Genomic DNA, 23408 nt, shown 5'->3' on the forward strand with positions numbered 1-23408 from the left:
ACTTCCACAACGCTGCGTAAAATTCATGCAATCATTGGTGAAAATGGTGGGGTTTTCCCTCAAAAACAGGATGAACGCCTCGGCTTTAGCGGCCAATTGAGGCGTTCAACACTTCTGTGAGAGCTTCAGGTCTGCTTGGGAAAATCAGGAGGTGTTTCCACACCACAAAGACGAGCGGCGCCCATTTTCTGAACGTTTCACAGCATTTACATCATTTTGGTGGTCGTGTGAGATGGAAAATGATTTTCCCTTCATGTTGAGGCAAATTTGAAAGTGCCCATCAACCAAATTATAACAAATTTTGATGGTGTATAACATGAAAAATGGGTTTTTTCCTTCATTTTAAGGGAAATCTGACAATTATCCCTGCTGAACGACTTCAGTGCTTTGTTTCTCCATTTCGGGGCAAATCGACCACCACCAAATCACACCAATGTCTGAGTCACATAGAAGGGTCTGAATTCCTTTTTTCCCCCTTCATTTTGAGGCAAATCTGAAAGTGCCCACCAACCCAATTGTACCAAATTTTGATGGTGTATAACATGAAAAACACCTTTTTATCCTTCATTTTAAGGGAAATTCGACAATTATCCCTACTAAGCTATTGCAGCATTCCTAATAAACCATTTATGCATCACAAACCATTCAATTTTCATCAACTATTTTGATTTCACAGCATTTTTATGATTTTGGTGGTCGAGTGAGATGAAAAATGATTTTTACCTTCATTTTGAGGCAAATCTGAAAGTGCCCACCAACCCAATTGTACCAAATTTTGATGGTGTATAACATAAAAAACACTTTTTTCTTCATTTTAAGGGAAATCTGACAATTATCCCTGCTGAACGACTTCAATGCTTTGTTTCTCCATTTTGGGGCAAATCGACCACCACCAAATCACACCAATGTCTGAGTCACGTAGAAGGGTCTGAATTCCTTTTTTCTCCCCTTCAATTTGAGGCAAATTTGACTGTGCCCACCAACCCAACTGTACCAAATTTTGATGGTGTATAACATGAAAAACACCTTTTTTCTTAATTTTAAGGGAAATCTGACAACTATCCCTGCTGAACGACTTCAGTGCTTTGTTTCTCCATTTCGGGGCAAATCGACCACCACCAAATCACACCAATGTCTGAGTCACATAGAAGGGTTTGAATTCCCTTTTTCCCCCCTGCGTTTTGATTCAAATTTGACCACGGCCGCCACCAAATGAAACCACTTTCAGAAGGATGAAAAAACAACAAAGAAAGAAACAAAAAAGTGACAAATGAACGGATTTTTAACCTTTTTTTTTGAGGGAGGGAGGGGGAAATAACCGAATTTTTTCCCTTCTCAGAGGCAAGACCCCGTGGCCTGGAACTCCACGTTTGAGGACATTTCCAGGGCCGTGCTGAACATCCGCTACACGCTGCTGCCCTACCTCTACACGCTCATGTTCCACGCCTCGGCCCACGGCAGCACCGTCGTGCGTCCGCTGCTCCACGAGTGAGTGCGGCTCCCCCCAAAGCCCACCTGCCTCCCCAAAACACAGCGCCTGGCCCCCAAACCCTCCTAAAAGCAAACCAACCAACCAACAGGGAATTGTGGGGATTTGGATGGGGGTTGGGGTTTGAGTTTGGGGGGTTGGGATTCAAATTTGGGGTTCGAAGGGGAGTTTGGGGTTGAAATGTAGATTTGGGATTGAATATGAATTTGGGATTCAAATATGAATTTGGGATTCAAACATGAATTTGGGATTGCGGTATAAATTTGGGATTCAAAGGGGAGTTCGGGATTCAAATGTAGATTTGGAATTAAATATGAATGTGGGATTCAAATATGAATTTGGGATTCAAATGTGAATTTGGGATTGAAATATGAATTTGGGATTCAAATGTAGATTTGGGATTAAATATGAATGTGGGATTCAGATATGAGTTTGGGATTCAAATATGAATTTGGGATTGAAATATGAATTTGGGATTCAAAGGTGAGTTTGGGATTGAAATGGAAATTTGGGATTCAAATATGAATTTGGGATTGCGGTGTAAATTTGGGATTCAAAGGTGAGTTTGGGATTGAAATGTAGATTTGGGATTCAAATATGAATTTGGGATTCAAATATAAATTTGGGACTGCAGTTATAAATTTGGGATTCAAAGGAGAGTTTGGGATTAAAATGTAGATTTGTGATTCAAATATGAGTTTGGGATGTGAATATGAATTTGGGATTGCAGTATAAATTTGGGATTCAAAGGGGAGTTTGGGATTCAAATGTAGATTTGGGATTGAATATGAATTTGGGATTCAGATATGAGTTTGGGATTCAAATACGAATTTGGGATTCAAAGGGGAGTTTGGGATTCAAATGGAAATTTGGGATGTATGAATGTGGGACTGTGGTATAAATTTGGGATTCAAAGGGAGTTTGGGATTCAAATGTAGATTTGGGATTCAAATATGAATTTGGGATTCAAATATGAATTTGGGACTGCAGTTATAAATTTGGGATTCAAAGGGGAGTTTGGGATTGAAATGCAGATTTGGGATTGAATATGAATGTGGGATTCAGATATGAGTTTGGGATTCAAATATGAATTTGGGATTGAAATATGAATTTGGGATACAAAGGTGAGTTTGGGATTGAAATGGAAATTTGGGATTCAAATATGAATTTGGGATTGCGGTGTAAATTTGGGATTCAAAGGGGAGTTTGGGATTCAAGTACAGATTTGGGATGTGTATATGAATTTGGGATTGCAGTATAGATTTGGGATTCAAAGAGGAGTTTGGGACTGAAATATAGAGTGGGGATTCAAATATGAATTTGGGATTCAAAGGGAAGTTTGGGGTTGCTGTATAGATTTTGGATTCAAATACGAATTTGGGATTGCAGTATAAATTTGGGATTCAAAGGTGAGTTTGGGATTCCAATACAGATTTGGGATGCGAATACGAATTTGGGATTCAAATATAATCTTGGGATTCTTATAAGGAGAGAAGCCAAAAAGATGGGATTTTGATGGAAAAAAAGAAAATCATGAGATTTTGGGGGAGAAAATAACGTGTATGGGGCAAAGTGATTCTGCATTAAAAAAATAGGAAAAAATAAAAAATAGGGAAAAACGGAGGGAAAAAAGAAAAGGTAGGAAAAAAAACAGAGAAACAAAGAAAAACTGAAGATAAAATCGAAGGAAAAAAGAAGTAGAAAAAATGGAGGAAAAAAATAGAAGGAAATGTAGAAGGAAAAGTAGAAGGAAAGTAGGAAAATAGAGGAAAAATGCCAGGAGAAAAAATAGGAAAACGGAATAGAAGAAAAATAGAAGAAAAAGAAAAAGAAAAATAGGAGAAAAAAATAGGAGAAAAATAGAGGAAAAAATACAGGATAAAAATAGAAGAAATAGAAGCAAATACAGAAGTGGAAAAAGTAGAAAAAATAGAAAAAAATAGAAAAATAATAAAGAAAAAATACATTTTTAGAGATATCAGAATTTGTCAAGAAATGTGAAATAAATTCTAACGTAGGACTTCAAATCTACAATTTCTGTGACTGAAATATGCCTAAATTGAGCCATTTTTATGCTAGAATCTTGCGCTGTTCCTGACAAGCATCCATTTGCAAGCAAACGAGATTCATTTTCAATCATTAATTTAAGAGATTAAAAAAAAAAGGGAGAACTTAGAACTGGAATTTCGTTAAAATTAAATTAAAATGTGATAAAAATTGACTGATTTGAATACACACAATGGATGCCGTTTAAGACTGAATCTCAATTAACCTCTTCCTAAGCAGCAGCTCGTTGTTATTCCCCATAATTAAGGGAAGAGGAAAAGTGTTTTTTTAGGGGGAATAAAGCTGCAATGGGGGAATATTTTGCAAGAATGGTTGATGTCACCCCAAAAACTCCTCATATTTTGGAATTCCAGGTTTGTGGAAGACAGGACGACGTGGGAGATCTACAAGCAATTCCTCTGGGGCCCAGCGCTGCTCATCAGCCCCGTGCTGGATCAGGTGAAAGCACGGAATGCTGGGCAAATCTGAGGAAGGAGGGAAAAAAAAGGGGGGGGAAATATTAGAAATTAATTAATGCATATTACATATTTATTATTTATTATTATTTATTATTGTTATTATTTATTTTTATATTATTTTTATTTATAGTCCAAATCTGAGGAAGGAGGGAAAAAAAAAGGGGGGGGGGGGGGGGGAAATATTAGAAATTAATTAATGCATATTACATATTTATTATTAATTATTTATTATTATTATTAATTTTTATATTATTTTTATTTATATTATTTGGGAATGGGAATAATATTATATATTATTTATATGATAATAATAATAATAATAATATTTATATAAATATTTATATAATAATAAATATAAATATTACTTTAATAATTAATAATTAATAAATATAAATATTACTTATATTTATATTTATTATTATTATTATTATTATTATTATTATTAATATTAATATTAACATATTAATGCTGGATAAGATTCGGGTGTTGCTTCAGGAGGATTACGCTGGTGGCCTTGGTTAAAGGCAGAATGTCGCATTGCAGGGCGCCGTGTCGGTGGATGCGTACCTCCCGAACGCCCGCTGGTACGATTATCACACAGTAAGTCATTAACAGCCCTTCAAATTGGGATCTGTGGCTCCTGATGTCTTCAGAGAAGAGAATCCTAGAGCCCTAGAATCCTAGAATCCTAGAACCCTAGAACTGTAGAATTGTAGAATCCTAGTCCCCTAGAACCCTAGAACCCTAGAATCCTAGAAACTTAGAAACCTAGAACCGTAGAATCCTAGAATCCTAGAATCCTTCAATCCTAGAACCCTAAAATCGTAGAATCCTAGAATCCTAGAAAACTAGAATCCTAGAATACTAGAACCCTGGAATCCTAGAATCCTGGAATCCTAGAATCCTGGAATCCTAGAACCCTAGAATCCTAGTATCCTAGTCCCCTATAACCCTGTAACCCTAGAATCCTAGAACCCTAGAATCATAGAATCCTAGAATCCTAGAAAACAAGAATCCTAGAATACTAGAACCCTAGAAACCTAGAACCCTAGAATCCTAGAATCCTAGAAACCTAAAACCCTAGAACCCTGGAACACTAGAATCCTAGAATCCTAGAATCATATAAGCTTAGAATCCTAGAATCCTAGAATCATAGAACTCTGGAATCCTAGAATCGTAGAATCCTAGAATCCTAGAACCCTAGAACTGTAGAATCCTAGAATCCTAGTCCCCTATAACCCTAGAATCCTAGAACCCTAGAACCATAGAACCCTAGAATCGTAGAATCCTAGAATCCTGGAATCCTGGAACACTAGAATCCTAGAAACCTAGAACCCTAGAATCCTAGTATCCTAGTCCCCTAGAACCCTGGAACCCTAGAACCCTAGAACCCTGGAACCCTAGAATCATAGAATCCTAGAAACCTAAAACCCTAGAACCCTGGAACCCTGGAACACTAGAATCCTAGAATCCTAGAATCATAGAACTCTGGAACCCTAGAACCCCAGAATCCTAGAACCCTAGAATTTTGGAACCCTAGAGCCCCAGAACCCTGGAATCCTAGAACCCTAGAACCCTAGAACTGTACAATCCTAGAATCCTAGTCCCCTATAACCCTAGAATCCTAGAACCCTAGAACCATAGAACCATAGAACCCTAGAATTCTAGAATCCTGGAACCCTGGAACACTAGAATCCTAGAAACCTAGAACCTTAGAATTGTAGAATCCTAAAACCCTAGAAGCCTAGAACTCTAGAATCCTGGAATCCTAGAACCCTAGAACCCTGGAACACTAGAATCCTAGAAACCTAGAACCCTAGAATCCTAGTATCCTAGTCCCCTATAACCCTATAACCCTATAACCCTAGAACCCTGGAACCCTAGAATCGTAGAATCGTAGAATCCTAGAATCCTGGAATCCTAGAACCCTAGAATCATAGAATCGTAAAACCCTAGAACCCTAGAATTGTAGAATACTAGAATCCTGGAATCCTGGAATCCTAGAAAACTAGAACACTAGAGTCCTAGAACCCTAGAATCCTAGAATCCTAGAAACCTAAAACCCTGGAATCCTAGAATCCTAGAATCCTGGAACCCTACAATCCTAGAACCCTAGAACCCTAGAATCACAAGGTTGCAAACAACCCATAACTCATCCGGTCCAAGCGTCTCCTCCCCACCGTTGCCATTCAAACAACGGGCGGCGCCAAACCTCCGAATGCCAAACCTCCGTACCCTGAGTAAGTTTGCAGATGACACCAGGTTTTTGAGGTGGTGTGGATCTGCCTGAGGGCAGGGAGGCCCTGCAGAGGGATCTGGATCAGCTGGATCGCTGGGCTGAGGTGAATGGGATGAGGTTCAACAAGGCTGAGTGTCGGGTTCTGCACTTTGGCCACAACAACCCCATGCAGCACTGTGGGCTTGGGGGTGAGTGGTTGGATGATTGGAAGAGGAAAGGGACCTGGGGGTGTTGGTTGGTGCTGGGCTGAACATGAGCCAGCAGTGTGCACAGGTGGCCAAAGGGCCAACAGCATCCTGGCCTGCATTAGGAATGGCCAGCAGAGCAGGGAGCTGAGCATCCCCTGTACTCAGCACTGGTGAGGCCACACCTCGAGTGCTGGGTTCAGTTTTGGGCCCCTCACTACAGGAAAGACATTGAGGAGCGTGTGCAGAGAAGGGCAACGAAATGGTGAGGGGTGTGGAGCACAAAGATGAGGAGCGGCTGAGGGAGCTGGGGTTGTTCAGTGTGGAGAAGAGGAGCTCAGGGGAGACTTCATTGCACTGTACAACTGCATGGAGGGAGGCTGTGGTGCAAAAGGGCCTGGCCTCTTCTCCCAGGCAAATAGCAGGAGCCGAGGAAATGGCAAGAAGTTGTAGCAGAGGAGGTTTAGGTTGGATATGAGGAGAAACTGCTGCTCTCAAAGGGTGGTCAGGCACTGCAATGGCTGCACAGGGAGGTGGTGGAGTCGCCAGCCCTGGTGGTGTTGAAGAGGCGCCTGGATGAGGAGCTGCGAGAGATGGTTTGGTGCTGGTGGCACTGATAGGAACAGGAGGGGGGTTGGACTGGATGATCTTGCAGCTCGTCTCCAACCTTGTGATTCTGTGATTCTATGAATATTTCATCAAATCGATGGGATTTGTGGCATCATTTCTACTTTTTACCCCCCCCCCCCCCCCCCCCCCCCCCCAAAAAAAAATAGGGTGAATACGTCGGATTCCGGGGTGAATTCCGAACGCTGCCCTCGCCTTTGGAGCACATCAACCTCCACGTCCGCGGGGGTTTCATCCTCCCCCAGCAGAGCCCCGCCAACAACACGGCCTACAGGTAGCACCAGGAATTGACCGATTCCCTTCAAAATTCCACTCAAATTTCAGACCTTTTTTGGTCACGGTTTGACCCAGCAGTGATTATCTCAGATTGCAGGTGAATCAGGCTGGGAATTCATTTTCTTTTGCCTTCAGTTTTCACAAAAGCCGTCACGTTTCCATGTTGGAAACAACAGAATTTGTGGGATTTTCAGAATGCTGATCTGAATTTTGGGGCAGTTTCCTCTCTTTTTGTCGTCCTCCTTCTGTTCCGCTCTCAATTAAATTTGTTAAATGGCATTAAAAGCAGTTAGAATGAAATTTTGATTAATATCAATTTGTTCCCCCATTGCAAACACCAGAATTTGTGGGATTTTCAGAATACTGGTCTGAATTTTGGGGCAGCTTCCTCTCTTTTTGTCATCTTCCTTCTGCTCCACTCTCAGTCAAATTTAAACTTACTAAAAGCAATTAGAATGAAATTTCCCTTAATATCAGCGTTTTTTCACATTGCAAAAACCTCCAATTTTGCAGCAATTTCACAAAATGGTTCTGAATTTTGGGGCAGTTTCCTCTCTTTTTGTCGTCTTCCTTCTGTTCTGCTCCCAATTAAACTTATTAAACTTATTAAATTGCATTACAAGCAATTAGAATGAGATTTTAATTAACATTGATGCATTTTCCCATGGCGAACACCTCCAATTTTGCAGGAATTTCAGGCAATCGAGCTGAATTTTGGGGCAGTTTCCTCTCTTTTTGTCATCCTCCTTCTGTTCCACTCCCAATTAAATTTGTTAAATGGCATTAAAAGCAATTAGAATGAGATTATTATTAATATCGATGTGTTCCCCCATTGAAAACACCATAATCTGTGGGATTTTCAGAATGCTGATCTGAATTTTGGGGCTGTTTCCTCTCTTTTTGTCGTCTTCCTTCTGTTCTGCTCTCAATTAAACTTATTCAATTGCATTACAAGCAATTAGAATGAGATTTTGATTTACATCAATGCTTTTTCACATTGCAAACACCTCCAATTTTGCAGGGATTTCAGGCAATCGAGCTGAATGTTGGGGCAGTTTCCTCTCTTTTTGTCGTCCTCCTTCTGTTCCACTCCCAATTAAATTTGTTAAATGGCATTACAAGCAATTAGAATGAGATTTTTATCAATATTGATGTGTTCCCCCGTTGAAAACACCAGAATCTGTGGGATTTTCAGAATGCTGATCTGAATTTTGGGGCAGTTTCCTCCCTTTTTGTCATCCTCCTTCTTGTTTTCCCCCATCCACCCCCCTCTCAATCAAATTCCAGCACCCCAAGTGCCGTGAGAACGAACTCACAGGGGGTTGCGTGTGACGTCCGTTGTTGGGGCGCGATTAATTAGCATTAAAAATCAGATTTAATTTCTGGGGAATGCAAAAATAGGATTCTGGGGGGGTTGGGGGGGAAGCAATTGCCTTATTTTTATTCTTCTTGGCAGCCGAAAGAATCCATTGGCCCTTCTGGTGGCTCTGAACGACAGTCAAGAGGCGGAGGGGCAGCTCTACTGGGATGACGGCGTGAGAATCGGTGCGGATTTAGGGGGAATTCCCCCAAATTTGGGGCAGCCACCCTGAGAAAAAAGAAGAGTTTTGTTATTGCGGCTCTGGGATTTGCCAGCCTAAAGTAGAAATGATGGCGGGAATGATTGGGATGATGGTGATGATGATGGTGATGATGGTGATGATGGTGATGATGGTGGTGATGATGATGGTGATGATGGTGATGATGGTGATGATGATGGTGATGATGGTGATGATGGTGATGATGGTGATGATGATGGCGATGATGATGGTGATGATGATGGTGATGATGATGGTGATGACGATGGCGATGATGGTGGCGATGATGATGGTGATGATGATGGTGATGATGATGGTGATGATGGTGATGATGGTGGTGATGATGATGGTGATGATGATGGCGATGATGATGGCGATGATGATGGCGATGATGATGGCGATGATGATGGTGATGATGATGGTGATGATGGTGATGATGGTGGTGATGATGATGGCGATGATGATGGTGATGATGATGGCGATGATGATGGTGATGATGATGGCGATGATGGTGATGATGATGGCAATGATGATGGTGATGATGATGGCGATGATGGTGATGATGATGGTGATGATGATGGCGATGATGATGGTGATGATGATGGTGATGATGGCGATGATGATGGTGATGATGATGGCGATGATGATGGTGATGATGATGGTGATGATGGTGATGATGGTGGTGATGATGATGGCGATGATGATGGCGATGATGATGGTGATGATGATGGCGATGATGATGGTGATGATGATGGTGATGATGGTGATGATGGTGGTGATGATGGTGATGATGGTGGTGATGATGATGGCGATGATGATGGTGATGATGATGGTGGTGATGATGGTGACGATGATGGTGATGATGGCGATGATGATGGTGATGATGATGGCGATGATGATGATGGTGATGATGGTGATGATGGTGGTGATGATGATGGTGATGATGGCGATGATGATGGCGATGATGGTGATGATGATGGCGATGATGATGGTGATGATGATGGTGATGATGGTGGTGATGATGATGGCGATGATGATGGTGATGATGATGGCGATGGTGATGGCGATGATGATGGCGATGATGATGGCGATGATGATGGCGATGATGATGGCGATGATGGTGATGATGATGGTGATGATGATGGCGATGATGATGGTGATGATGATGGTGATGATGGTGGTGATGATGATGGCGATGATGATGGTGATGATGATGGCGATGATGATGGCGATGATGGTGATGATGATGGTGATGATGATGGCGATGATGATGGTGATGGTGATGGTGATGATGGTGATGATAGTGGTGATGATGATGGCGATGATGATGGTGATGATGATGGCGATGATGATGGCGATGATGGTGATGATGATGGTGATGATGATGGCGATGATGATGGCGATGATGGTGATGATGATGGTGATGATGATGGTGATGATGATGGCGATGATGATGGTGATGATGATGGCGATGATGATGGTGATGGTGATGGTGATGATGGTGATGATGGTGGTGATGATGATGGCGATGATGATGGTGATTGTGATGATGGTGATGATGGTGGTGATGATGATGGCGATGATGATGGTGATGGTGATGGTGATGATGGTGATGATGGTGGTGATGATGATGGCGATGATGGTGATGATGATGGCGATGATGATGGTGATGATGGTGGTGATGATGGTGATGATGATGGCGATGATGATGGTGATGATGGTGGTGATGATGATGGCGATGATGGTGGCGATGATGATGGCGATGATGATGGCGATGATGATGGCGATGATGGTGATGATGGTGGTGATGATGATGGCGATGATGGTCGCGATGATGATGGCGATGATGATGGTGATGATGATGGTGATGATGGTTTGGGATTTGGCGAAACGTGTGGAATTTTTTGAGAGGTGAAAGGGGAAAAAGATCTGAATTGAGCTGAGGTTAAATGGGCCAAAATGGGGTAAAAAATGGCCAAAATGGAATAAAAATGGGCCAAAGTGGGGTAAAAATGGGCCAAAATGGGGGGAAAATGGGCCAAAGTGGTGTAAAAATGGGCCAAAATGGGGGAAAAATGGGCCAAAATGGGGGAAAAATGGGCCAAAGTGGTGTAAAAATGGGCTAAAATGGGGGAAAAATGGGCCAAAATGGGGGAAAAAATAACCAAAATGGGATAAAAATGACTGAAGTGGGGTAAAAATGGGCAAAATGGGCAAAAAAATGGGCCAACGTGTTGTAAAAAATGGCCAAAATGGGGTAAAAAATGGCCAAAGTGGGGTAAAAATGGGCAAAATGGGGTAAAAATGGGCCAAAGTGGGGTAAAAAATAGCCAAAATGGGGTAAAAATGGGCCAAAATGGGCAAAAAAATGGCTAAAATAGGGTAAAAAATAGCCAAAATGAGAGCATTTCTGGGAAGAAAATAAAATAAAATAACAAAGGGATTCAGTGGATTTACCTTGATTAAATTAATTGTAATTAATAAGTAGGAGATTTTTAAGAAACAACGAGAGATAATTAATAAGACGTATAAACAAGTCAGAAGATTTCCTTGATATTAATTAATTCAGATAAGACATATTTAGACACAAGAAGAGATATTGAAGAGCTAAGATATTTAAGAATTAATAATAATAATAACAATAATAATAACAATAATAATAACAATAATAATAATAATAATAATAAGGATATTTAGGAACTAATAGGAGATACTTAAGAGATAACAAGAGGCAATTAATCAAATCACAACAGAGATCATTAAGCGTCTCTTACGCCCTAATCTGCACTGCCCTAAATAACTCCAAAAATCGTTCTTAATGAACATCCAGCTGCGCACATAGAAGCTCTCTAATTAGCTAAGAGCTCATTAATCCAGTTGGATGCATCGTTTTCTTCTCCTCCAGATGCCTACGAGGACGGCGCCTATCTGCTGACCTCCTTCATTGCTCGTCAGGTTGGGGAAGGGAAGGGAAGGGGAGGGAAGGGGAGGGGAGGGGAGGGAAGGGAAGGGAAGGGAAGGGAAGGGAAGGGAAGGGAAGGGAAGGGAAGGGAAGGGAAGGGAAGGGAAGGGAAGGGAAGGGAAGGGAAGGGAAGGGAAGGGAAGGGAAGGGAAGGGAAGGGAAGGGAAGGGAAGGGAAGGGAAGGGAAGGGAAGGGGAGGGGAGGGGAGGGGAGGGGAGGGGAGGGGAGGGGAGGGGAGGGGAGGGGAGGGGAGGGGAGGGGAGGGGAGGGGAGGGAGTAAAACATAATCAAGTAAAATGAAATGGAATGAAGCGAAATGAAGCGAAATGAAATGAAATGAAATGAAATGAAATGAAATGAAATGAAATGAAATGAAATGAAGTAAAATGAATTAAAAGGAAATGAAGTAAAATAAAAGGAAATGAGGTAAAATAAAAGGAAAGGAAGTAAAATAAAAGGAAACGAAATGAGGTAAAATAAAAGGAAATGAAGTAAGATAAAAGGAAATAAAGGGAAATGAAGCATAATAAAGGGAAATGAGGTAAAATGAAGGGCAATGGGGTAAAATAAAGGGAAATGAAACAAAATAAAAAGAAAGGAAGTAAAATAAAGGGAAATGAAGTAAAATACAAAAGGAAATGAGGTAAAATAAAAGGAAATGAAGGAAAATAAAAGGAAATGAAATGAGGTAAAATAAAAGGAAATGAAAGAAAAGGAAATGAAGCAAAATCAAAGGAAAAGAGGTAAAACAAAAGGAAATGAAGGAAAATGAAAGGAAGTAAAATAAAAGGAAATGAAGCAAAAAAAAAATGGAAATGAGGTAAAATAAAAGGAAATGAAGATAAAAGGAAAGGAAATGAAATAAAGGGAAATGAAGGAAAATAAAAGGAAATGAAATGAGGTAAAATAAAAGGAAGTAAGATAAAAGGAAATAAAGGGAAATGAAGCAAAATAAAGGGAAATGAGGTAAAATGAAGGGCAATGGGGTAAAATAAAGTGAAATGAAGTAAAATAGAAGGAAAGGAAGTAAAATAAAGGGAAATGAAGTAAAATATAAAAGGAAATGAGGTAAAATAAAAGGAAATGAAGGAAAATGAAAGGAAGTAAAATAAAAGGAACTGAAGCAAAAAAAAAAAGGAAATGAGGTAAAATAAAAGGAAATGAAGTAAGATAAAGGGAAAGGAAATGAAATAAAGGGAAATGAAGCAAAATAAAAGAGGTCAAATGAAGGTCAGTGACACTTCAGGGTCTGCATTGCGGTGCGCTGGGCCCCAGGCGAGCTCAGCCCGCTCTCGGTTCCATTCCCCACCAGAGCTCCCTGCAGATCCGCGCTCTGCACCGCGGTTTCGCCGAGCCCAGCGCGCTGCACTTCGACACCATCAGGGTGCTGGGGCAGAGCGGCGCCGTGCAGCAGCTCCGCGTCTACGAGAACGGAGCTCAGCTGCCATCGCAGCACATCCTGCTGTACGACAGCGCGACGCAGGTATGGGGGGGGTGATGGGAGGGGAAATGGGGGGCGAGGGGGGGAGGTGGAAGGGGGAGGGGGAGAAGGTCAAAATGGGGAACTGCTGGGTGGGGAAATGGGTGTTTTGGGGAAGAGATGGAAGGTTGAATGGAAAAAGTTGAAGATGGAATTATTGGGTAGAAAAATGAGTGTTTGGGGGAAGAGATGGAAGTTGAGTGGGAAAAGGTCAAAATGGGGAATTGCTGGGTGGGGAATGGGGGGTTGTGTGTTGGGAGATGGAAGGTGGATGGGAAAGGGTCAAGATGGGAATTATTGTGTGGAAAAATGAGTTTTTTGGGGAAGAGATGGAAGGTGGAGTGGGAGAAGGTCAAAATGGGGAATTGATGGGTGGGGAAATGGGGGGCCGAGGGGGGGAGGTGGAAGGTGGAGGGGGATAGGCCAAAATGGGGGACTGATGAGTGGGGAAATGGGGGGTCGTGTGTTGGGAGATGGAAGGTGGAGTGGGAGAAGGTCAAAATGGGGAATTGATGGATAGAAAAATGAGTGTTTTGGGGGAAGAGATGGAAGTTGAGTGGGAAAAGGTCAAAATGGGGAATTGATGGGTGGGGAAATGGGGGATGGGGGGGGAGGTGGAAGGTGGAGGGGGAAAAGGTCAAGATGGGGAACTGCTGGGTGGGGAAATGGGGGATTGTGTGTTGGGAGATGGAAGGTGGATGGGAAAGGGTCAAGATGGGAATTGATGGGTAGAAAAATGAGTGTTTAGGGGGAAGAGGTGAGGATTGAGTGGGAAAAGGTCAAGATGGGGAATTGATGGGTGGGGAAATAAATGGGTGTTTTGGGGGGAGAGATGGAAGGTGGAGTGGGAAAAGTTGAAGAATGGAATTATTGGGTAGAAGAATGAGTGTTTTGGGGGAAGAGATGGAATTGAGTGGGAAAAGGTCAAAATGGGGAATTGCTGGGTGGGGAAATGGGTGTTTTGGGGGAAGAGGTGAAGGTTGAGTGGGAGAAGGTCAAAATGGGGAATTGATGGGAGGGGAAATGGGTGTTTTGGGGAAGAGATGGAATATTGAGTGGGAAAAGGTCAAGATGGGGAATTGATGGGTGGGGAAATAAATGGGTGTTTTGGGGGGAGAGATGGAAGGTGGAGTGGGAAAAGTTGAAGAATGGAATTATTGGGTAGAAGAATGAGTGTTTTGGGGGAAGAGATGGAATTGAGTGGGAGAAGGTCAAGATGGGGAATTGATGGGTAGAAAAATGAGCGTTTTGGGGGAAGAAATGGAAGGTTCAGGGGAAAAGTTAAAGAATGGAATTATTGGGTAGAAAAAATGAGTGTTTTGGAGTAAGAGATGGAAGGTGGACTGGGAAAGGGTCAAAATGGGGAATTGCTGGGTGGTGGTGATCAATGAAAGAAAGGATTCTTTGTGTCCCAAGAGGTGAAACGATGGGACTCTGATGTAGAAAAACGTGGGTAAAAGTGAAGAGAAATACAGCAAGGCGAGGTTGAAACGTCGAGCTATTGCACCAAAAAATGGTCGCTTCAGCCCAAGACTTTTTGCTTGTCATTTTTTAAAAAGACTTTTGCTTTAAAAAAAATATTATTGTAGTATATATGTTCTTAACATCAATTTTAATTCTATTTCTTTTTTCCCCCAAGGTCCTTTTGGTCACGCAGCTTGCACTGGAGTTAGGCAGGGATTACACGCTGGAGTGGAGCTGAGCCTGCAGATGTTGCTGCTTCAGAACCACACCAGTCCCTCACCTCCCCTCCTCGCGACCCCAAATCCTCTTCCTGTTCTCCTTCTCTCAGATTTGTGTAATATATTTTCATTGTGCAAAGTGTTTGTGGTGGGTTTCTGGTCTCAGTTGGAGCTCTTGGCTGGCTGGCCCCAAAATTAAAATGAGTCCTCATTGGGTTACCTGGAACCAAACCCCCAAATCTGCTGTCCCAAATGGGTGCTGGTTGGGTTACGTGGAACCAAACCCCCAAATCTGCTGTCCCAAATGGGTGCTGGTTGGGTTACGTGGAACCAAACCCCCAAATCTGCTATCTCAAGTTGGTCTCCATTGGGTTACTTAGAACCAAGCCCCCCAATTCTCCTCTCAAATGGGTCCTGGTTGGGTTACCTGGAACCAAACCCCCAAATCTGCCACCTCAGATGGGTCCTGGTTGGGTTACCTAGAACCAAACCCCCAAATCTGCTACCTCCGATGGATTCTGATGTGGTTACCTCAAGCCAAACCCCCAAATCTGCTGTTTCAAACGGGTCCTGGTTGGGATATCTAGAGCCAAATTATAAATCTACTGTCTCAAATGGGTCCTGGTTGGGTCACCTAGAACCAAACTGCCATATCTGCTATCTCAAGTGGATCTCCATTGGGTTACCTGGAACCAAACCCCCAAATCTGCCACCTCAGATGGATTCTGATTCTGGTTGGTTACCTAGAACTATTTGCATGAAATTGACCCAAAATAAGGCGCAAAAATTGAGGGGTGGACTTAAAACTGAGGATTCTGACTCTATAATGAGGCATTGGGCCCTCAGAAATTCAGATTTGGGGCCCAAAAATGTTTGTTTGTACACACACACGATAAAAAAAAAGCAAAAAAACCCCAAAAACCGAAAAATAATCGCTAGACTTTGAAGCTTGAAATGAAGCGTAGGGTGCTAAAAAAAATGGGGGTATGGGGCATGAACAAAGGGGTCTTTGGATCTTAAAAATGAGGACACGACAACAGGACAACTGTGATGGTAATTTGTATTTATTGGCACAGCGCAGCATGGAAAGCCCCGTTGATGGCAGCGGTGGTTCTCTGGCTGTCAGGCGATGCCCCCAAATCCGCACGCCGGGGGCGCTCCCACCTCCTGACTGATGGTGGAGAGGAGCGGGAGGGCAGAGGTGATGCTGGGGGAGTCTGGGGGCTGCTGTGCCTGTCGTCCTTCCCCCAGGCAGTGCTGTTAGAGGTGTTGCACGATGCCCCCCCCGAGGGGGCCGCTCCCAGCTCCTGAAGGATGGTGGAGAGGAGCGGGAGGGCAGAGGAGGTGCTGTGGGGGGGGCTGGGGGCTGCGGGGCTTGGTGTGCTTCCAGGCTGTGCGATGGATGATGCCCCCAGACTGGCTGCTGGATGGTGCCCCCAAACTGACAGCCTGGGGGGCTGCTCCCAACTCCTGAAGGATGATGGAGAGGAGTGGGAGGGCAGAGGTGGTGCTGTGGGGGTCTTGGTGTGCTTCCTCCAGGCTGTGCGATGGATGGTGCCCCCAAACTGACAACTTGGGGGGCCGCTCCCATCTCCCGAAGGATGGTGGAGGGGAGTGGGAGGGCAGAGGTGGTGCTTTGGGGGACTGGGGGTCTTGGTATGCTTCCTCCAGGCTGTATGATGGATGGTGCCCCCAAAATGACTGCTGGATGCTGCCCCCAAACTGACAGCCTGGGGGTGTTGCTCCCAACTCCTGAATGATGATGGAGAGGAGTGGGAGGGCAGAGGTGGTGCTTTGGGGGACGGGGGGTGGTGTTGGCAGGCCTGGCAACCGGGGGCCGCCCTGGTGGTCAATGTTTCCATGGCCGCCTTCTCACAGATGTTTCACATGTGGCCGTGAATTTCTACTCTGTAGATGCAGGTGTATTCCACGTTGCCCCAGTTGCTCTGCACATGAAACATGATGCGGCGGAAGGCTTTGTGGGGCTCCACCTGCCGACACAAAGAGGAGAGGCTTCGTCACGCACGGCTCCCTTGGCCGAAGCCCGGCTCTGCTCCGCTGCCGTGGGACGGCGCTGCTGATGGAGGAAGGCAGCCGCCCTCCTCCCTCCCGCCGGCCGTCGTCCCTCCGCACCCGCAGGGGGACGGTTTGCCTCCCGCAGCGCCTTCCTGCTGCTGCGGCTGCTCTCTGGCTGCCATGGCCGCCCCCAAAGCAGCCCCCAAAGCCGCCCCCAAAGCCGCCCCCAAAGCTGCCCCCAAAGCTGCCCCCAAAGTCGCCCCCAAAGCCACCTCCAAAGCCACCCCCAAAGCCGCCCCCAAAGCCGCCCCCAAAGCCGCCCCCAAAGCCACCTCCAAAGCCACCCCCAAAGCCACCCCCAAAGCCGCCCCCAAAGTCGCCCCCAAAGCCACCTCCAAAGCCGCCCCCAAAGCCGCCCCCAAAGTCGCCCCCAAAGTCGCCCCCAAAGCCGCCCCCAAAGCCGCCCGCCACCTCCTGAGCGATGGTGGAGAGGAGCAGGAGGGCAGAGGTGATGCTGGGGGAGCCTGGGGGCTGCTGTGCTCGAGCAGGAAGAAGCATCGCTGCCAAAGGTGGGACGGCCGCCTCGTCTGTGTTCCCCGCGGGAGGGAGAGCAGAGCAGGGCCCGGCTGAGCAGGCCAAGCCTTTCTTGCCAGGACTGGCCATACCTGCACGTGGAAGGTCTGGGCGATCTCTCCTTTGATGTCATAAATGAAATAGCCCAGGGTGGTTGGTGGTTTGTCCTCGTCCATTCCCTGAAAGACAAGAGACGATTTCGGTCACGCTTTAGGGCAGGCCGTGCAAAAAGGAACGCGCCGAGGCCGAAGGTGGGAGCCCTTCTCCCCCATCAGCTCTGGCAGAGCAGCAGAGGCTCCGGAGACGTGTGAGCATCCCGAGGGTCTCCGTGCCCTGGGCCGGGATGCCGCGCTCTGCAATCTCCTCTGGGATTGCTCGCCATGCGTTTGCTGTGGCCTTTTCTCCTGTTGGTGGAGTCGCAGAGGCCAAATTCCCGGCGGCTTTCTGCAGCTGAGGCCGGGCGCAGGGCTCTCCCGAAGCTGCGCTGCCCTGCGTTCCCCCTCACCACTGGGCTGTTTGCCCTTTTAACCCCCCTTGGTTTTGATGCTCGCTCCCAATAGTTCTCACGATGGCGGTTAGAGCTCTCCCATCTCTGAACCCTTTCCCCAATCCACACCTCATTATATCACTTGTATCACGATATTCACGGCTGCTAATGATACGGCTGTTACTTAACAGCAGCCAGTGTTCATTGCTGCGGCTCTGCGGGAGCTCCCACCGCTATGGGGCCTCGTGGTGCTCAGTGCCAAAGCTTTTCCTCGGGGTTTTCCTCCCTTGGAAGCAGCAGCACAGACTTACCGAGACAATAAACTCTCTGGGGGCGCTGCTGACTTCCCCGGAGGGAGAGACCGCCATGGAGATGTGCCACACGGTGACAGCCGAGGGCCGGATTTCCTGCGGCAGCCGGATGACCACGTCGCCCTCGGATCCTCGGAAAGCCCAGCAGTTGCCAGGAGAAATATCGGCCTGCAATGAGAGAGACGCGTCTGTCAGCAGCGAGGCCAAGAGCCGCAGAGCCGGCCGGTGGGCGAGGAGCAGGGGCAGGAGGACAGGAGGGGAACGGGCACAGCTGGGGACGGCAGCTCTGGGCTCAGCCGCCTTTCTCTGCTTGCCCAGAGGTGGCAGGCAGCCCTCCCAGCACCCGTCAGCTCTCTGTCAGCCATCCATCACCCACGCTGTCAGCAACGTGGGGCAGTGTGGGCTGAGCAGCGCAGCTGGGCCAAAGGAAATCGCTGCGCGCTCGCTTGTGCAGCCAGAAAGCTGCAGCCAACACACAGGCGCCGTTTGTCCTGCCGTACCTGCAGCAGCGTCTCAGGAGGCTTGGCGCTGGAGAAGAGTGGGGAAAGCCAGCCGTGCTGCCTGCCTGCCCCGCCGTAACTCTGGGACGTCCGCTCAGCATCGATGGTGGCACCTGGAAGGAAGATGGAGAGACGTGCAGTGGGGCAGCCCAGAGGGGAGCTGAAGGAGCCAATGCTCGTTCCACGAAGCTCCTGGGGTGCAAAATCCCTCCTGTGTGTGTGGCAAGTGTGGAGTCCCAGCCTGAGGCACTGATGGAGCAGTGGGGAGAGGAGCCGCTCAGCCCCAGGAGCACAGGTGGAGGCTTTGTGAATTCGCAGAGCGGGGAGATTGAATGGGATGGCAGGAGGAAATTCTTGCCGCCCCCAGAAGCCGTGGGTGCCCCGTTGCTGAGACCGGGTTGGACGGGGCCCTGAGCACCCGATGGAAAGGGTGGCAGCCCTGCCAACGGCAGGGAGCTGGGCTGGATGGGCTGTAAGGTCCCTGCAGAGCTCAGCCGTTCCAAAGCTCTGTGAGACAGCGGGCAGAAAGCAGAGCTCGGCAGCTTTGGGGAGCGCCAGGCGCAGAGCTGAGGGCACTGAAGCTGCCTGTCGACGTACCCAGGGTTTGCAGAGCCCAGTTGGGCAGCCAGGCGCCGTTCTCCACCATTTTCTCCATGGCCTCCTGGGTCGACTGCAGGATTTCCTGGCAACAAACGGGGAACGGAGAGACAGCAGTGAGCAAAACGCTGCACAGGAGAGCTGACCCTGACCCTGACCCTGACCCTGACCCTGACCCTGACCCTGAGCCTGACCCTGACCCTAGGGATGCTACCCAGGAGCCAGGGGAGGGAATCCACAGCGCTGCACAGCACCCCCTGATCCCAGCCAGCAGCGAGGGGAGCAGAGCGGCTCCAAGGCACGAGAGGGGCTGAGCTGAGAGCCAGGTGTGGGGCGCAGAGCTGCCTCTGGAATGGGCTGAAACAGGAGGGAGCAGCGCCGTCACCTCGCTGGTGAATCCGTGGATCCCGTTCTCGTGCAGGACGTCAAACAGGGCTTGGAGAATGAGGCCCTTCTGGGCTGACAGCTGAGTGGATCTCGCCTCCAGCTCCTGCCTCTTCTCCATCTGAACCCGAGAGTTCCTGAAGGCAAAGGCAAAGCGAGCCTTGAGCACTGCTCACAGAGCTCAGAGCTGCAGAGGTGAAGGATCCTGGGGGGGGGTTGTGCCCTTCCTTATCCCCCAGCCCCTTTCCTTCCTCCGCTTTGCCTTTGCCAAGGGCGGCCTTCTGAAAGGGAAAGGAAGGGAAGGGAAGGGGAGGGGAGGGGAGGGAAGGGAAGGGAAGGGAAGGGAAGGGAAGGGAAGGGAAGGGAAGGGAAGGGAAGGGAAGGGAAGGGAAGGGAAGGGAAGGGAAGGGAAGGGAAGGGAAGGGAAGGGAAGGGAAGGGAAGGGAAGGGAAGGGAAGGGAAGGGAAGGGAAGGGAAGGGAAGGGAAGGGAAGGGAAGGGAAGGGAAGGGAAGGGAAGGGCCTTGCGCAGGGCAAGGAAGCGTTCTTACCCCAGAGCTGGGAACTGGGGCGCAGGTCCTGCTGACCGCACCTGGAAGAGAAAGGCGTTCGATGGCAGGAGGCACAAGCAGCGCGGCCAGGGCTTCCGCAGGGGCTTCCCAGGGAACCGCCGGCAGAATTTCCTGCTGCTGCCCAGCCGTTTGCAGAGCGGCGCTGCCCAAAGCCGGGCTCTGAAGCCCTCCCCGTGCCGCACAGCATCTCTGCTTCTCCCTCGGCTTTCCCGGCCCCTTCAGGCTCCCCGGTGCCAGGCATGGGCCAAAGGCCCCTTCTGCCCCCGCGCTGCCGCCTTCAGCCCGAGCCGGGCGCTGGGAAGATGCTTCCGCACCGAAGCCCACCCTGCTGCCCAGGCGACCCCCAGCCCACCCTCCATCTCAGCCCGTGGCCAAACTCCCCCCGCTGCTCAATGGGGGTTGCTTTGGCCTCTGCCGCGCAGCCTGCAGCACTGACCTGCAGGACGTCGCTCCTCCATGCCAGTACACAAAGGATGAGTACACAAAGGATGAGTACACAAATGCCAGCTGTGGGGAGATCAGGTGGGACAGACCGTTAGTTTGCTCCGCAGCCCCGTTTTCCTCCTGCAGACCCACGCCGTGTGGGACAGTCCCGCTGCCCAGCCCTGCTGGCATGGCTTTGGGTGGGGAGCACTCACCAGAAAGGGGAGAAAGCAGCCAGACCGGAGTCGTCCTTCCCCTCTCCGCAGCAGAGAATCGCCTAAGGGAGAGAGCAGACAGCGGTGAGCGCGGCCCAGCTGGGATCTCCTGGGATCCTTGCAGTGCTTTCCTCTGCCCAGCAGAGATCACAGCATCACACTCCACCACCTCCCTGGGCAGCCTGCTGCAGAGAACAGTGGGACCCATAGGGACACTTTGAGAGCCATAGAGACACGTTGGGACCCATAGAGACACGTTGGGACCCATAGAGACACGTTGGGACCCATTGGGACACAGAGGACACATTGGGACGCATTGGGAGCCATAGAGACACATTAAGACCCATTGGGACCCATAGAGACACCGCTGGGACCCCATTCCTGCCCCCTCAGGAGGCCATGTTTCCACCAGGGCACACTGCTGGCTCACGGCCGACCTGCCGCCCCCCCAGGACACCCAGCTCTGCACAGCTCCCCTGCAGCAGCTCCTCCCCCAGCCTGTATTGCTGCTCGCCCTTCTTCCTCCCCACGTGCCAGACTCCCCCCTTGCTTTCATGCAGCTCCCAGGGCCCTTTCGCAAGAGCCTCCGGTGCCAGGGCAGAGCGCAGGGCTCTGCTGTGCCACGGGGGCAGGGCTGTCCCCAGCCGACGCCATTCGCGGCTTCCTGGCTGCCCAAAGCCCGGCGCCACGCGGTGCTCCTGGCTTCCCCTCCCCACGTTCTGGGTCCTGCTGCACCCACCTGCCCTGCCGGGCCGGCATTTGGGCTCCTTCCAACTCAGACACAGGCAAAAGCTGGCTCTCGTGCCAGGACACGAGCACCTCTCCCCTCGCCTGCTCCGCTGTCCTCGCGGGACTGCAGTGCTGCGCGGCGCCGCGGCCCAGGGGGACGGGGGCTCTGATGTCACAATGGCCGGCGGCCGGGCGCCTTCTGTGAGCTCACGGCAGGGACGGAACCCGGGGCTCGGAGCCCAGCACCAGGCCCACATTCGGCCAGGGTGGGCAGTGCAAGTCGGGTCTGCATTGGGAAGGGCGATGGCTCTGAGGAGCGGAGCCTTAGGAATGGCTGAACGGCTGGCGGGGGGGAGGAGAGCACCGTGTAGGAGGGACGTGTTTGGGACACGGAGCTGCGCAGTGCCCCCAATAAATGCTTCCTCACAAAGCTGACAGCGGTTTCGATTGCTCTGAACAACCTGGGTGCAGTGTTCCGAGATAGGAAACCACCTTGTAAGGTTGCTCCCATCTCCCCTCCCATTTCCCCTTCCCTTCCCTTCCCTTCCCTTCCCTTCCCTTCCCTTCCCTTCCCTTCCCTTCCCTTCCCTTCCCTTCCCTTCCCTTCCCTTCCCTTCCCTTCCCTTCCCTTCCCTTCCCTTCCCTTCCCTTCGCTTCCCTCCCCATTTCCCCTCCCCTCTATCTATCTATCTATCATCTATCTATCTATCTATCTATCTATCTATCTATCTATCTATCTATCATCTATCTATCATCTATCTATCTATCTATCTATCATCTATCTATCTATCTATCTATCATCTATCTATCTATCCATCTATCTATCTATCTATCATCTATCCATCCATCCATCCATCCATCCATCCATCCATCCATCCATCCGTCTATCTATCCATCCATCCATCCATCCATCCATCCATCCATCCATCCATCTATCCATCCATCCATCCATCCATCCATCCATCCATCCATCCATCCATCCGTCTATCTATCTGCTCCATTCCCTGTCACCTCACCCCCAATCTCCTTAAGCACACACACATCAAAGCAGGGTTGCTCAGCTGCTCCCTTCCCCAGGTCGCTCTGCTCTCCTCTGACCCCCAGCTCTGTCCCAGCAGCATTTTTCATCAGCCCTTCCTGCTTTTGGGCACCGATGGATTTGCTCATGGTGAACCCCTGACTTCCTCACGCCTGGAACAACTCCATGGGCCTCCTCACCATCTGCACCAACCCTGGATGTTGGTCTGCACAAACAGCACCCCGACCTCCGCATCTCCTTCCCATTTATGTTCCCCATCTCTGACTGCGAGAATGAATCTGCTCTGGATCTTCTCCTCATACTGAATGCCACAGCAGGGAGACTCCAGTTTGTTTCCTGCTCCAAAGCCGCGCTCGGGGTACAGCTGGGACCGCAGTGCTTGTTGTCAGCTACAGACAGGCAGGGCTTCGTTCCAGAAGAGCCACCCAGCTCCACGCTGGGCTTTTCTGACGGCTCACGAGAACTTTTGAGCCCTGGGCTATTAGGACCAGCAGTGCCCAGCAGTGTATCACACACACAGCA

General features: G+C 48.3%; 2 protein-coding genes across 2 annotated transcripts in view; one reads left to right on the plus strand and one right to left on the minus strand.

Annotated features, from left to right (window-relative positions):
• LOC125687598 (maltase-glucoamylase-like) overlaps nt 1–23408 on the plus strand; it is a gene marked incomplete at its 5' end in the record, with an annotated part of 85852 nt that overhangs the window by 53926 nt on the left and 8518 nt on the right. The window contains 7 exons of the mRNA XM_048932797.1: nt 1340–1488; nt 3910–3994; nt 4558–4614; nt 7215–7339; nt 8798–8886; nt 11824–11873; nt 13193–13363. Coding sequence (XP_048788754.1) covers nt 1340–1488; nt 3910–3994; nt 4558–4614; nt 7215–7339; nt 8798–8886; nt 11824–11873; nt 13193–13363 — 726 coding nt within the window. The remainder of the gene's footprint in view (nt 1–1339; nt 1489–3909; nt 3995–4557; nt 4615–7214; nt 7340–8797; nt 8887–11823; nt 11874–13192; nt 13364–23408) is intronic.
• Nucleotides 16572–22174, minus strand: LOC125687593 (SUN domain-containing protein 2-like). Its single transcript, XM_048932793.1, has 10 exons — nt 21858–22174; nt 21119–21180; nt 20917–20987; nt 20460–20500; nt 19912–20047; nt 19527–19611; nt 18930–19042; nt 18430–18597; nt 17724–17810; nt 16572–17033 (listed from the first exon to the last, which is right to left on the minus strand). Exons 1-10 carry the CDS (start codon nt 21875–21877, stop codon nt 16926–16928), a joined length of 891 nt encoding a protein of 296 aa, XP_048788750.1. The 5' UTR covers nt 21878–22174; the 3' UTR covers nt 16572–16925.

The sequence above is a fragment of the Lagopus muta genome, unplaced genomic scaffold (genome assembly GCF_023343835.1).
Source record: "Lagopus muta isolate bLagMut1 unplaced genomic scaffold, bLagMut1 primary scaffold_111, whole genome shotgun sequence".
Taxonomy (NCBI): domain Eukaryota; kingdom Metazoa; phylum Chordata; class Aves; order Galliformes; family Phasianidae; genus Lagopus; species Lagopus muta.

Excerpts from the sequence above, each read along its gene's own strand:
- LOC125687593 (XM_048932793.1), bottom strand. The coding sequence starts at position 21,877 with ATGCCGGCCCGGCAGGGCAG. Across the intron at positions 20,048-20,459 it reads CCCCAGTTCCCAGCTCTGGG|GAACTCTCGGGTTCAGATGG; the intron begins GTAAGAACGCTT and ends CTTTGCCTTCAG. Across the intron at positions 17,034-17,723 it reads CCCAGACCTTCCACGTGCAG|GTGGAGCCCCACAAAGCCTT; the intron begins GTATGGCCAGTC and ends TTGTGTCGGCAG.